Source organism: Sturnira hondurensis, unplaced genomic scaffold (assembly GCF_014824575.4).
Source record: "Sturnira hondurensis isolate 20B ecotype Veracruz unplaced genomic scaffold, ASM1482457v3 Scaffold0016184, whole genome shotgun sequence".
Lineage (NCBI taxonomy): Eukaryota > Metazoa > Chordata > Mammalia > Chiroptera > Phyllostomidae > Sturnira > Sturnira hondurensis.
The window spans coordinates 2922146-2937325 of record NW_028088815.1 but is presented as its reverse complement, the minus strand read 5'-3'; the positions used below and the strand labels follow the sequence as shown (position 1 = coordinate 2937325).

At 38.3% G+C, this 15180-nt stretch overlaps 1 protein-coding gene and 1 non-coding gene across 3 annotated transcripts in view; one reads left to right on the top strand and one right to left on the bottom strand.

Annotated features, from left to right (window-relative positions):
- PCCA (propionyl-CoA carboxylase subunit alpha) overlaps nucleotides 1–15180 on the top strand; it is a 468144-nt gene that overhangs the window by 259875 nt on the left and 193089 nt on the right. For both annotated transcript variants that reach the window (XM_037065798.1, XM_037065799.1), the window contains one exon: nucleotides 346–454. In XM_037065798.1, coding sequence (XP_036921693.1) covers nucleotides 346–454 — 109 coding nt within the window. The remainder of the gene's footprint in view (nucleotides 1–345; nucleotides 455–15180) is intronic.
- On the bottom strand, nucleotides 9447–9553 carry LOC119000716 (U6 spliceosomal RNA). The gene has a single exon (XR_005069383.1). It is a non-coding gene; the product is annotated as a U6 spliceosomal RNA (small nuclear RNA).

Here is a 15180-nt window from a genome sequence, read left to right as displayed (position 1 = left end):
GCCTAAGTTTTTCCTAGAGATCTGAGTATGTTTTTTTTAAATTTGTAATTTTTTTATTCTGTACACACTTGTATTTCTTTTTCTTCTGAAATTAGACAATAAACTTCCAGTGAACAGTTTTGTTTTTGTTTTTTGTTTTTGTTTAGTTTGAACAATCTTGCTCCCTCTCATTCCCCCTGCAGAATCCAATGTCTCATACAGCACTAACTAACTCCATAATAGATGCTTGGCAACATATTTGTTTGAATGACTCATAATTCTAAGAGATAGAAGCACAGATGTTAACATTATATGTGTATTTGATCGAGCAAATGGATGATTGATTGATTGATTGATTTCCCTCAGGACACAAGTTAACAGAGAATGAAAGAAACCAGTTATTGGCTATAGCATCCTCATTGTTTGTGGCATCCCAATTAAGAGCACAATGTTTTCAAGAACAGGAAAACTCAAGGTATGTTAGATTATTTAAAACAGAATACGTGAACAGAAAAAATGTTGATTATCTAATGTATTTAGGAAATTTTTAATAAGTGATCTGACTGACCTCAGTTGTGGAAGTTCTTATGAGTGTTTGCAGAGGTGTAATAAAAGTCACACTGCTTAAAAATAATTTTGCTTCTGTGTTGTACAAATGAATTTTTAATTCAAAAAGAAAAAAGAATATTTGCCCTTTTAATTTGGACATTATCAGAGGTAAGAAGATACTCTGAAACCTTACAGAAAATCTGTTCAAGTAATATGTATTTATTAGTTTTGTTTTATTAATTTGTTAATCTTTAAAAAGTTTTGAAAATTATTGTAGTACTAAAATTTAAGAATAAATCTTAGCAGTTTAAAATATATATATGAAACTCATTTATAAGATATGAAAAGGAGTTAATACCAGTTTGAGTTAGTTATTTGTGAGCCCTAAGTATACCTTTTAGCTTCTTGGTGATCTAAATGAAAGGGAAAACATGGTTTACCCAAGGACAAATAAAACAAAATCATTGTGCATTAATGCTTTTGACAGAATTTGTTATTGTGAATATTTGTGTACTTGGTGGAGTAATCCTACTTTAGTAACATAATCCATTACTTGTTAAAGTGATGCTATTGATGAAATTGGGTTATTTCAGTTTCTTTTTTGTGTGTTAGCTTTTTCACAAAAGGAATAACAAAGATAGAAAAAAAGATGGCAGTTGATAAAGCAGCTCTGAAGAGCATAGTTGAGAAACTCAGATTACCTCTGAAGAAATAGGCAGAAGAAAAACTAAATTGGGTTTAGGCTAATGTAGTGTTTGTTACTCATTAAATCTTGTTCTCATTCTAAAGAAAAAGTAGAGAAAGCTTAATGAACAAGTTTTTTGAAGTTATGACTGAGTAAATATCAAGAGAGAAATTAGAGAATGTAGAACATCAGTAAATTACTAAATGACTGGAAGGAAGAGGAAAATGGTCAATAAATACATGAATCTAAATACATGAAATATCTGTTAAAATCCCAATGCTATACTACTACACATCATTAGAATAATATATATCAATTAGTGAGTAGATAAATAAATGTGGTATATCCATTCAGTAGGATACTGTTTATCAATAAAAAAATGAAGTACTGATGCATGTGTCAACATACATAAATTTAAAAAGAATATCATGCTAAGAAAAAGAAACCAGCTAAAGAAGACCATATATGATTTCATTTATTTGAAATGTCTAAGAAAAGCAAATGTGTAAAGATAGAAAGATTAATGGTTGCCTGTGTGTGGATATTGATGTCCTAGAATTACATTTTTATATAGTCTGTGCCCCAAACCATAAACCAATAGTTATTTTAAATGCATTAATCTCTTAAATTATGTAGAAAACAAAACAGAATGTCAAACCAAAGTCACAGTAATGCTAGCTTTTAGTCCAATATTTTTAAATGTGTAGATCCCTTAAATCATGCAGAGTTAGATACTGCTGTTACTAGCTGTTATAACTGTGCATGTGTTTATCTTTATTAAGATATTTATTTTATCACGGGACCTTTTGGTACTGTCTAGTGTCCTTTCATTCAACCTGCAGAACTCCCTTTAGTAGTTCTTGCAGGGCAGGTGTATTGGTCACAAACTCCCTGAGGTTTCAGTTATATTAGAATTTCTTAATCTCTCCCTTGCTTTTGAAGGTCAGTTTTACTAAATTTAGGGTCTTAGTTGACAGTTTTTTTCTTTTAGCACTTGGAATATATCAGCCCAGTGCCTCTGCCTCCAAAGTTCTTTTTTAAAAAATTTAAATTATATTCTATTGTTTATGTTATTACTGTTGTCCCAAGTTTTCCCCCCTCCTCAAAGTTTCTTTTGAGAATCAGCTGACAGTCTTATGGGAGCTGTCTTGTAGATAACTGCTTTACCAACTGCTTGTTGCTTTGAAGATTCTCTCTTTAACCTTTGATATTTTAGTTATAGTTTATCTTGTTGTGGGCCTTTTTCAGTTTATCTTGTTTGGAACTCTCTGTGCTTCCTAGATGTGTGTGTGTGTGTGTGTGTGTGTGTATTTCCTTCACCAAGTTAGGGAAGTTCTCTGTCATTATTTTTCAAATAGGTTTTCAATTTCTTTCTCTCTCTCTCTTCTCTTTCCAGCACCCCATGATACAAATGTTGGTACTTGAATATGTCCCAGAGACTCCTTATACTGTCCTTGTGTTTTTGGATTTTTGTTTCTTGCTGTTCTGATTGGGTGTTCTTTGCTTCCTTATATTACAAACTGCTGATTTAACTCTCAGCTTCATCACTTTACTATTGATTCCTTGTAAACTGTTCTTAATTTCAATTAATGTATCCTCTATTTCTGACTGGTTTCTTTTTATGGTTTTCATGTTCTTTTTTATGTTGTTGAAGTTCTCTCTAAGTTCACTCCTTTTCTCCTAAGTTCACTGAGCATCGTTATAACCAGTGATTTGTACTTTGTATCGAGTAGATTGCTTGTCTCCATTGTTTAGTTTTTTTTTCCTGGAGTTTTGCTTTCTTCTCTCATTTGGGTTATGTTTCTTTGTTTCCTCATTTTTGCAGCCTCCCTGTGTTTGTTTCTATGTATTAAGTAGAGCTGCTACAACTTCCTGGCTTGTAGTGTGTGTCCTGTAAGGTCCAGTAGCACAGCCTCCCTCCTCTATTACCCAGGCTGGGTACTTGAGGTGTGCTCACCATGTGGGCAGTGTATAGCTTCCTTTTGTAGTTGAGCCTTGGTTGCTGTCAACATGTCAATGGGAGAGATTTACCCACCAATCAGCTGAAAGGACTGGCTGTGACCACTGACCACCAATCTTTTACCACTGTGGAGGATCAGCTACTCAGTGGCCCACTCCACAGAGCAGGATTTACTTCAGTAGGGCTCTGGTGCTCATTGAGTGGATGTGACTTGTGAAGGCTTATGGAGGTGGTTGGGTGGTGGTACTCTGATTAGTTGTAATTGTCCATTGGGTGCCCATGTTTTGGGGCCTTCCAGGAGGTGCATACCAAGTTTAGCCACCACCTCTGTTCTTTCCATGGCCACTCAGTATAAACTACAATGTGATTTGCAGATGGCTGCTACTTACACTCCACTTGGAGGTGCCTGAGCAAGCCCAAGCTGTGAAGCATGGCCCACTACTGCTAGTGCCAGGCCTGGGGCCATATAGTAACAGTTAAGGGGCATGCTGAGGCTAGATATTGCTTTTTTTGAGAGATTTTTATGAAAATCTGAAGCATCAACTGTGACAAACCATTTGTATGGAAAAGCCATTGGAAACAGCTTTGGAGAGCCAAGTATTGGGTGGGGCTGTGCCTCAGGGCATTACCAGGTTGGGGCAAACAGTGTGAGCCAGATTGAAGGAGTCTCAGATATGGTAGCCACCTTCTGGCTCTGTGGAGGGAGGTCTCAGAAAAGGAACAATGGCCTCTGTGAACACTTCTTCCTGGGAGAATGCTACACCTCCCCTCCCCCAGCTCTTACCTCAATGCCAGACACTTAAATTCCTCCCCATATGCCTCTGGTGCCTTTCAAGCTGCTGCCCCCATGCTGGATCTGGAGAGGGAGTGAGTCTGAGTAAGCCCTGCATGGGCCCTTTAAGAAGAACTGCCTGGTACTCCAGAAGTATCTGTCTTCCCCTGCCTTAATTCCCAGTGGTTTTTAGAATAAAGTGGTAGATGTAAGGTTTTTTACTTTTTTCCTTATTTTTTAAAAGATTTTATTCATTTATCTTTAGAGGGGAAGGGAAGGAGAGAAGGAGAGAAATATCAATGTATGGTTGCCTCTCGTGAGTCCCCTGCTGGGAACTGGCCTGCAACCCAGGCATGTGCCCTGACTGGAAATCGAACTGTGACTGTGTGGTTTGCAGGCCCACGCTCAATCCACTGAGCTACACCAGCCAGGGCTTTCCCAGTGGTTTTTAAAGTCAGAAGTTATAGGGACTTCTCTGTGTGGCACTGGAACCCTGGGCTGGAGAGGCTGGTGTGGTACTGGACCCCTCCTGAGATATTCATCCCAAATTTTATCTGCCACATGTGGGTGTAGGACCATTCCATTTTATGTTCTGCCACTCCTACCAGTCTCCATGTATTTTCTTCTGTAATTCATAGTTTTAGGACTTCAGTTCAGTTTGATTTCTGTGGTCTGAATAATGGTTGTTCTGTAGTTTCATTGTAATTTTGGTATAGTTGTGTGAGAAGGTGAGTTGTGTTTGCTATACCACCATCTTGACCACAAGTTCTTCTCCAAAACTCCTGGTGAGAAATCTGCTGGTAGTGTTATGGAGACTTTCTTGTATGAGATGATTCACTTCTCTCTTGCTACTTGCAAGATTTTTTCTTTGTCTTTGTGTTTTGAAAGTTTGATCATGATATATCTTGGTGTGAGTCTCTGAGTTCATCATACTTGCAGATTGTTGAGCTATTCATGTCTTTCATGAAATTGGGAAAGTCTCCAGATATTCTTTTTGGCTTTTTTTCTCACTTATTTTGGGACTCTCACAATGAATGTGTGTTTTTGTGTTTTGTTTTTTTAATTTTTTCTTTTAATTGTTGTTCAAGTACAGTTTTCTGTCTTTTACTCCCATCCCAGCCCACCCACCCAACCCTCTCCACCTCCCTACTATTTCCACGCCCCTAGTTATTGGCCATGTGTCTTTTATACTTGTTTCTGTAAACCCTTCCCCTTTTCCCCCGAAATTCCCTCCCCTCTCCCCTCTGAACACTGTCAGCCTGTTCTCAATTTCAGTGTCTTTGGTTATATTTTGCTTGCTTCATTGTTTTGTTGTTTAGCTTCCTGTTAAAGGTGAGATCATACAATATTTGTCTTTCACCGCCTGGCTTATTTCGCTTAGCATAATGCTTTCCAGTTCCCTCCATGCTGTTGCAAAGGGTAGGAGCTCCTTCTTTCTTTCTGCTGCACAGAATTCCAGTGTGTAAATGTACCATAGTTTTTGGAACCATTCATTTGCTGATGGGCACCTAAGTTGCTTCCAGCATTTGGCTATTATAAATTGTGCTGCTATAAACATTGGGGTGCATAGGTTCTTTTGGATTGGTGTTTCAGGATTCTTAGGGTATAATCCTAGCAGTAGAATTGCTGGGTCAAAAGGCAGATCAATTTTTTATTTTCGGAGGAAATTCCATATTGTTTTCCATAGTGCTTGTACCAGTCTGCAATCCCACCGTCAGTGCACTAGGGTTGCCTTTTCTCCACAACCTCTCCAACACTTGTTGTTTGTTGCTTTTTTTGTGATGGCCATTCTGACTGGTGTGAAGTGGTATCTCATTGTGGTTTTAATTTGCATCTCTCTGATAGCTAGTGATATTGAGCATCTTTTCATGTGTCTCTGGATCCTCTGTATGTCCTCTTTGGAGAAGTGTCTGTTCAAGTCCTTTGCCCATTTTTTAATTGGNTGCTGCACAGAATTCCAGTGTGTAAATGTACCATAGTTTTTGGAACCATTCATTTGCTGATGGGCACCTAAGTTGCTTCCAGCACTTGGCTATTATAAATTGTGCTGCTATAAACATTGGGGTGCATAGGTTCTTTTGGATTGGTGTTTCAGGGTTCTTAGGGTATAATCCTAGCAGTAGAATTGCTGGGTCAAAAGGCAGATCAATTTTTAATTTTCAGAGGAAATTCCATATTGTTTTCCATAGTGCTTGTACCAGTCTGCAATCCCACCGTCAGTGCACTAGGGTTGCCTTTTCTCCACAACCTCTCCAACACTTGTTTGTTGCTTTTTTTGTGATGGCCATTCTGACTGGTGTGAAGTGGTATCTCATTGTGGTTTTAATTTGCATCTCTCTGATAGCTAGTGATATTGAGCATCTTTTCATGTGTCTCTGGATCCTCTGTATGTCCTCTTTGGAGAAGTGTCTGTTCAAGTCCTTTGCCCATTTTTTAATTGGGTTGCTTGTCTTCTTAGAGTGGAGTTGTGTAAGTTCTTTATATATTTTGGAGATTAAACCCTTGTCTGAAGTATCATTGGCAAATATGTTTTCTGATATGGTTGGTTCTCTTTTCATTTTAATACTATTTTTTTAGCCATGCGGAAGCTTTTTATTTTGATGAGATCCCATTTATTTATTCTTTCCTTTATGTCCTCTCTAAGGGACATATCAGTAAAAATGTTGCTGCATGAAATACCTGAGATTTTTCTGCCTATGTTCTCCATTAGCACTGTCAACAATGGACAGATCTTCCAAACAAAATATGAAGAAAGATATTGTGGCATTGAACAGTGCCCTAGATGAAATAGACTTAACTGATATATATAGAGCCCTTCATCCCAAGAAGCTAAATACATATTCTTCTCAAATGCACATGGGGCATTTTCAAAGATAGACCACATGATAGGACACAAAACAAGCCTCAACAAATTCAAGAAAAGTGAAATTATACCAAGCATTTTCTTCGACCACAAGGGACTGAAACTAGAAATCAACCCCAAGGGAAATAACCCCAAACACTCAAAATCATGGAGATTGAATGGCATGCCATTGAACAATGAATAGGTCACAAAGGATATTAGAGAAGAAATCAAAACGTTTCTGTAAACAAATGAAAACGAACTCACAACAGATCAAAACTTATGGGACACAGCAAAGGCAGTCCTGAGAGGGAAGTTCATAGTAATACAGGCCTACCTAAAAAAGATAGAAACATTTCAAACAAACGACCTAACCCTATGCCTACAAGAACTCGAGGAACAACAACAAAGACAGCCTAGAGCAAGTAGAAGGAAGGAAATAACCAAGATCAGAGCAGAATTAAATAACATAGAGACAAAAAGCACAATTATAAGGATCGATGGATCCAGGGGCTGGTTCTTTGAAAAGATAAACAAAATGGAAAAGCCTTTAAGTAGGCTCATCAAGAAAAGAAGAGAGAGGACCCAAGTAAACACAATCATAAATGAAAGAGGAGAGATTACAACTGATACCACAGAAACAGAAGGGATTGTAAGAAATTACTATGAAAAACTGTATGCCAGGAAATTTGAAAACCAGGGTGAAATGAACAAATTTCTACAAAAATATAATCTTCCAAAACTCAATGAAGAAGAAGCAGAAAGCCTGAACAGACCAATAACAGCAGATGAAGTTGAAGCAGTAATGAAAAACTCCTGACACACAAAAGCCCTGGACCAGATGGTTTCACAGGAGAATTCTACAAAGCATTTAAGAAAGAGCCAACTTCTATTCTTCACAGACTATTCCAAAAAAATCCAAAATGATGGAAGACTCCCAAAGTGTTTTTATGAAGCCAACATCACAATGAATATGGTGATCGGCTTGATGCTATCACACAAGGATCTGTTCAGTCTTCTTTTTTTAAAAATATATTTTATTGATTATACCATTACAGTTGTTCTATTCCCCCCTTCATTCCCCTCCATCTGCACACTCCCTCCCCCACCATTCTCCCCCCTGAGTTTATAACCACGTGTCTCAAGTTCTCTAGATTCTATATTTCCCCCAATATTCTTGCCCTCCTCCTTATCTATTTTCTACCTACCCTCTATGCTATTTTCTGTGCCTTCTCCCCTCCTTCTCCTCCTCCCTCTCCCCTGTTGCTAACCCTCCATGTGTTCTTCATTTCTATGGTTCCACTCCTGATCTAGCTGTCCTCTTGGTTTGCTTTTGTTTTAGGTGTGATTGTTAATAACTGTGAGTTTGCTGTCCTTTCACTGTTCATATTTTTCATCTTCTTTTTCTTATATATGTCCCTTGAGCATTTCATATAATAAGGGCTTGGTGATGATGAACTCCTTGAACTTGACCTTATCTGAGAAGCACGTTATCTGTCCTTCTATTCCAAATGAAAGTTTTGCTGGATAGAGCAATCTTGACTGTATGTCTTTGGATTTCATGACTTGGAATACTCCTTTCCAGCCCCTTCTTGCCTGGAAGGTCTCTTTTGAGAAATCCGCTGACAGTCTGATGGGTACTCCCTTGTAGGTGACTGTCCTCTTATCTCTTGCTGCTTCTAGGATTCTCTACTTCATTTTAGTCTTGGCCAGTGTAATTATGCTGTGCCTTGGTGTGTTCCTTCTTGGGTCCAACTTCTTTGGGACTCTCTCAGCTTCCTGGATTTCCTGGAAGTCTATTTCCTTTGCCAGACTGGGGAAGTTCTCCTTTATTATTTGTTCAAATAAGTTTTCCACTCATGGCTGTTTCTTTTCCCCTTCTGGTACCCCTATAATCTGTATGTTGGAATGTTTAAAGATGTCCTGGAGGTTCCTAAGCCTTTCTTCATTTTTTTGAATTCTCATTTCTTCATTCCTTTCTGGTCGGATATTTTGTTCTTCCTTCTGGTCCATTCCATTGATTTGAGTCCCAGTTTCCTTTCTATCACTATTGGTTTCCTGGACATCTCCCTTCATTTCAATTAGTTTAGCCTTCATATGTTCCTCTAATTTGTGACTATAATCAACCAGTTCTGTGAGCATCCTGATAAACAGTGTCTTGAATTGTGCTTCTGAGAGGCTGGCAATTTCTCGGTCGTGTAGAGTTTTCGGCTCTGGGACTTTGAGTTCTTCTTGTGCCATCTTTTGGGCTGTTCATGCCTCTTACTTAGCAGGATCGGCACCCTAGGTCTTCACCAGAGCAGGGCAACTCAGTAGCTGGGTTGTGATGCTGTATGTGGGAGCAGGGTCAACGAGGAGCAATGGTGTCCCGCCTGCTGTCTCCTTCGCTGCCTCCACAGGTGCGGCAGCTGCCACCATCACCGGGCCCACGCGTTTCGTCCCACTGCACGCGAGTGTGCTATCGCAGTCAGCCCTCGCCCCCTGGGGCCTGCGTAGTCCGTCTCACTGTGCGCAAATGTACGACCATGGTTAGTCTGCCCCACACCCTGACTGTGTCCGGGCCACTCGCCCACCTCAGTCCGGGGATCTGTACTGCCCGACCCTGCTCCGCTGTTGGCTCTGCCCCTCTTACCGTCCCCGTTGAATGGTTAGATATAGTTGGACTTCCGTATAATTCAATTTTCTGTGTGTCATCCTTGCGCAGGGGCCATGCTAATCTTCTCTGTATCGTTCCAATTTTAGTATATGTGCTGCCGAAGCGAGCACCAATTTTCTGTTTTTTGGCTGTGTCTTTGTTCTCCACCCCTTTGTTGTATTCAAACTTGGTTGTGGGAGCAGGCACAGTGTTTCCACCTATGCCTCCATCTTGGCGGAAGTCCTGTTCAGTCTTCTTCAGTGTTTTTTATTTCTTTTCTCACACTTGATAATTTGTATTGACCTATCTTCAAGTTGGCTTATTGTCTCTTTTGCCTGCTTAATTATACCTTTGAATTCCTTTAGTTAGTTTTTTATTCCAATTGTACTTTTCAGCTCCAGAAGTAAAGAAATTTTTTAGTTTTTTTATTCTTTACTGATATTTTCATTTTGTTTATACATTGTTTTCTTCATTTTTTCCATATCTTGTTTTAGTTCTTTGACTATCTTTAAGACAGTTGTTTTAAAGTCTTTGTCTTGTGTATTTGTTCTTTTTGGGGGTAGTATTTCTGTTGATTTTGTGTAGGCCATATTTTCCTATTTCTTTGTATGACTTACACAGTTTTTGAACACTAGACATTTGAATCTAGTAATGAGGTAACTCTAGACATTACGTTCTTCCTAGGATTTACTTTTTTTTTTGGTTACTTTTAAAATTTGTCTGTTTGATTGTTGTAAGCTGTCCCTATACCAATGACGAGTCCGTGGTATAAATATAAGGTCTTCTCAGGGTTTTTTTAGCCTTCCCTTAGACATGTTGTCACTTTCTAATTTACCTAATAAGTACAGTTGTTTTTGAGGTCTTAGTGTTTAATATCTGACTCTGGGAAGGAGAAAAAAACAAAAAATGAAGCAGGGCAGAAAAGGGGTGACTGACCTTTTAAATCCCCTGTAAATCACTTCAGTGGGCAAAGGCAGTGGGGTGGGGTTTGTCCAATAAAGAAGAGTTCTCACTTTTGTCTTCACCTTCTGTGATTAGAAGCAGCTATCAACAATGATCAGAACCCAGATCCCAAATATTTGGAGAACATGGATTTTTTGCCCGCTCTGGCTTCCCACACGTTGTGTGTAAGCTGCTTCAGGAATAAGTGTGTCACTGTCTGCAATGTGTCTGGAGGTGGGGAAATGGGGGGCTGCTACCATGATACCAGCTAGAATTGACTGCAGTTTACCATATCTTCTCTTGAAAGTTGCAAACCTTCAACTGGATTCTACAGTTCCAAAATACTTACATCAGACAGTCTCTGGTAATGCAATTGTTGTCAAGTTGGGATGACAGACTTTTGGTGCTTCCTACTCCACCATTATCCCAGGATTCTTCTCCTCTGACACCACTGTTAAACTCATTACACTTTTAAGTTTCCAAAAATTACACTAATAAAAGATATAGGCTGAAAGTTCAGTTATATACATAATTAATTGCTCCCATATTATCTGTGTAACAAGCAATTATTTGTTTTTGGTTAGTTTATTTTCTATTCAACTGATTTATTCAGTGAGCTACTTTATTGTAAAATTGGTATCATACATAACAACAGAGACCTATAATATCTACACAAATATGTTGTTCTTATTTTTGCTTGTTCATAAAAGTGGTCCCTGACACCAAAGCTAATGTAAGGAGATTAAATCTTCACATTTTGGTTTCAGAGTCATGTTTTCATTATTGGATTGGGAATGGAGTGTAATTGTCAGCCTCTAGGTGTGGCTACATATTGCTCTGTCATGGGTGTACTCATGTAATGTTTATGCTTCCAAATCCAGTAGCCTGCAGCCCTTCCTTTGTGTTGCTTGTTTTGGCTGCTGATTTTATTTTTGCAGTTCCTCTGTGGATTTTACTCTTTCATCATTTATGACTTGGAAAAAGACATTAATAGTAAGAATCCATAGTATTTGGATAGTAAAAAAATAACAGTGTATTTTAGAAAAAAATAGTTAATGTTAGAAATAATAGCAATGTTTTTTAGAGTGACTGTAAATTTAGTTAACATAGTTAAGGTTTTACATTAACACATGCTAACTTACCATAGAGTTGTTTTTCTTTATAAGTATTCTTTTTTTTTAACATATCCTCAAGATTTTATTGTCACATAATAAAACAAAAAATAAAGCTTAGAACTGGATTACGTGGGGTTTTTTTCCCATTCTTGCCTTATCCTACTTTAGAATTTTTGCACCTCTTAATAGCCAGCATTCTCTTAGATCTTCACTTGGGCTCAATGCATTCAAGCCTCAGCACAATCTTCTTTGTAGTTTTAGCCTTTCTTCGGAAAATTGGCTTAGTCTTCCTACCATAGCCACTCTGCTTCCTGTCATAAAAACACCGCTTTCCCTTGCATACAGAGAATCCTTGCCCTTCTTTTACTGTGTTACTTTGTGGGGTTAATGTTTGCCACACATACAGAAAGTCTAGCAAGTTTTAGGGACATTTACCATGTTTGCAAGAGCACTAATGGCATGAAAAGTCTTTTCTTAAACACTTTTTAAAACAAAATTTTATTTATTTATTTATCTTTAGAAGGGAAGGAGAGAGGGAGAGAAACATCAATGTATGGTTGCCTCTCATGTGTGCCCTGCTGGGAACTGGCCCCTGCTGGGAACTGGCCTGCAACCCAGGCATGTGCCCTGACTGGGAATCGAACCACGATCCTCTGGTTCACAGGCCCGCACTCAATCCACTGAGCTACACCAGCCAGAGCTTCTTAAACACTTTTATTAATAGAAATGTATGATTAAAAGTTGTGTTAAGCCCTGGCCAGTGGCACAGTTGGTTGGAGAGTCGTCTCATACATCAAAAGTTTACAGGTTCCACAGTCAGGGCACATACCTTGGTCGCTGGTTCTATTCCCAGTGGGGGTGCACACAGGAGGCAATCGATTGATGTTTCTCTCTCACATCAATGTCCCCCCCACCCCCGCACCATCTAAAATCAGTAAACATATCTTCAGGTGAGGATTTTTTTAAAAAGTAGTGTTAAGCAATTGTTTCATGTTATTTGAAGCCAAAATTATGTTGTTGGCATTGTGATTTGGTATAATACTTTAATCTCACTAACTAGTAACAATTGGAGGAAAAAAATAAAACAATTTTGTCTCTTTCAGTAATCTTCTGTTTAGTTTTGCTCATAGAACCTGTTATTCAAACGTCCAAATGTTGATCACAAGTCTGGATTCACTTTTCTGAGGTAGGCCCACCCCTTGCTTTACTCTAGTTCAAACCCACCTCTGCAATCCCAAGCTTCTTAGACATTAGTGAGAATGCTATTCTGTTCTCTGTAAATTTCTGTACTTTCTCCTTTCCGCACTGGCATTTTTGCATTAGTTGCTTTCTTTTGGTAGGTTTTGAAATTATGCAAATTGTCTTCTAGCCTTTCTTATGCTTTATCACTTAAACTTTATAATTTTGTAATCTAATCTTTCTGTTAAACTATCTGACTAATTTACCACACCTAGGGAGAATATCTGGTGACCAAATCTGTCTTCCCTAGCAGAGGGCTGCTTTGTATTCCTTGATTACTTGATACCTTTTGGGAATTTGACAGAAGATGTGGCTCAGACTAAGCCCTTGACTTCCTTTTAGATGTCAGTCCTTTGGGCTAAGCTGTGCTGAGGTGAATGTGGGCGCTGTTGTTTTCGCATATACATCTGTTTTAAGCAGTTTGACAGTAAATGTTGATTACTTGGTTTTATAAAAGTAATTTTTTACTGCAGATATATAGTAAATTGCTAGATTTCATTGGCCTCTTTTTCTTTCTTGCTTCCTTTTTTGTTTGCATTTTTCACCATTCCCCAGAGGATGAGTTCAAAACTCTAAACACCTTAATCAGCAACATTTAACTCTTTAATCCATTTGGAATTTATTTATGTGTATGCTGTGAAATGAGTTCAATCTTTGTGATTTGGTAGTTTAGTTATAAAATATTTCATAAAAAATAAAATAAAATATTTCAACCTACTCCCCCACAAAAGTAGTGTCTCTTTATAACTAAGGATGGCAAGACAGAAATATTTGTGTCTTAGCTTGAGTTATAAAACAAATTACCATAGACTGGGGGGCTTAAAAAGCTTCCATTTAGAATGGAAGGGCAGATAAAGCGCTTCCCAGATAAGGTCAAGTTAAAGGAGTTCATCATCACACAGCCCTTATTTTATAAAATGTTAAAGGGACTTATCAAAGAAAAAGAAGGTAGAAAACATGTATAGTAAAATGACAGCAAGCTCACAATTAACAACCACACCTAAAACAAGAACAAAAACAAACTAAGCAAACGACTGGAACAGGAACAGAACCACAGAAATGGAGATCACATGGAGGGTTAGCAACAGGGGAGTGGGGGGAGGAGAGAGGGGGAAAAGGTACAGAGAATAAGTAGCATAGATGGTAGGTAGAAAATAGACAGGGGAAAGGCAACAATAGTATGGGAAATGTAGAAGCTAAAGAACTTACGAGACATGGACATGAACTAAAAGGAGGGGAATGTGGGTGGGAGAGGGTATGCAGGGTGAAGGGGAATGAAGCAGGGGGAATGGGACAACTGGAATAGCATAATCAATAAAATATATATATTTTTAAATATTTTATTTATTTATTTTTAGAGAGAGGGGATGGGAAGGAGAAAGAGTGGGAGAGAAACATCAATGTGTGGTTGCCTCTCATGGGCCCCCAGTGGGGACCTGGCTTGCAACCCAGGCATGTGCCCCAACTGGGAATCGAACTGATGCCCGTTTGCTTCACAGGCCCGTGCTGAATCCACTGAGCTACAACAGCCAGGGCAATAAAATATATTTTTTTAAAAAGAAATGTTTATTTTTTACAGCTTGGGAGGCTGGGAGTTCAAGATTAGTGGCCTTGATCAGGTTTTGGTAAGGGCTCTGTTCTTACTTGCTGAAACCTTACTTCTTATATCCTCATTTGGCAAAAAAGGGTAAGCTAGCTCTCTGGCCTCTTCTTATAAGGGCACCATTCATGAGTACTCCACCGTCATGACCTAATTACACTCTAAACTCCATTTTGCAAATACCAAAACATTGGTCATTATATTTCAGCATATGAATTTGGTGTGGCAGAGGATGGACAAACATTCAGTTGGTAACTGAGTGTGTACTTACTCTCAAGTGTGCAAATGCACACTTTCCATCTCTTCCCCCTCCATCTCTTCCCTTTTCCTCCTTCTCTTACCTCCTTGCCCTCCTCTCTTTCTTTCTACTGCTTTTCTTTTCCTTTCGGTTCTCTTCTTTTTCTTTTTTCTCTCACTTGTGTGACTTGCATGCCCACACACAAACACATGCTACACACATATAAGGAGGTATGCGTGTTATATAAATACATTCTGTGGTTTAGTTTTCTCTTTTCTAGACTAAAATTTAGATTAAAAGTCTGGATTATAGTCATAACTATACCATTTATTAGTAATGTGACCTTTGGTATATTGTATTTTAAGTTTGCCTGTACTGGGAATAATATGTATTGTGTCCATTGTGTTCATTATTCCATAGACATAATGAATTATACAGATCCTGTTTCGTAGACATATGAAGTATATGTCTATGGTATTTCATATCATAGCCTGTATAACAAACCTGTATAATAGTGTTTAGTTTAATATCCCTATTCTTTTACCTAATTTTAATAAATAAATTAAAACATGAATGTTATATTGTGATGCAAAACCAAGTAAATGCTTTATAGATAAGCTAAAA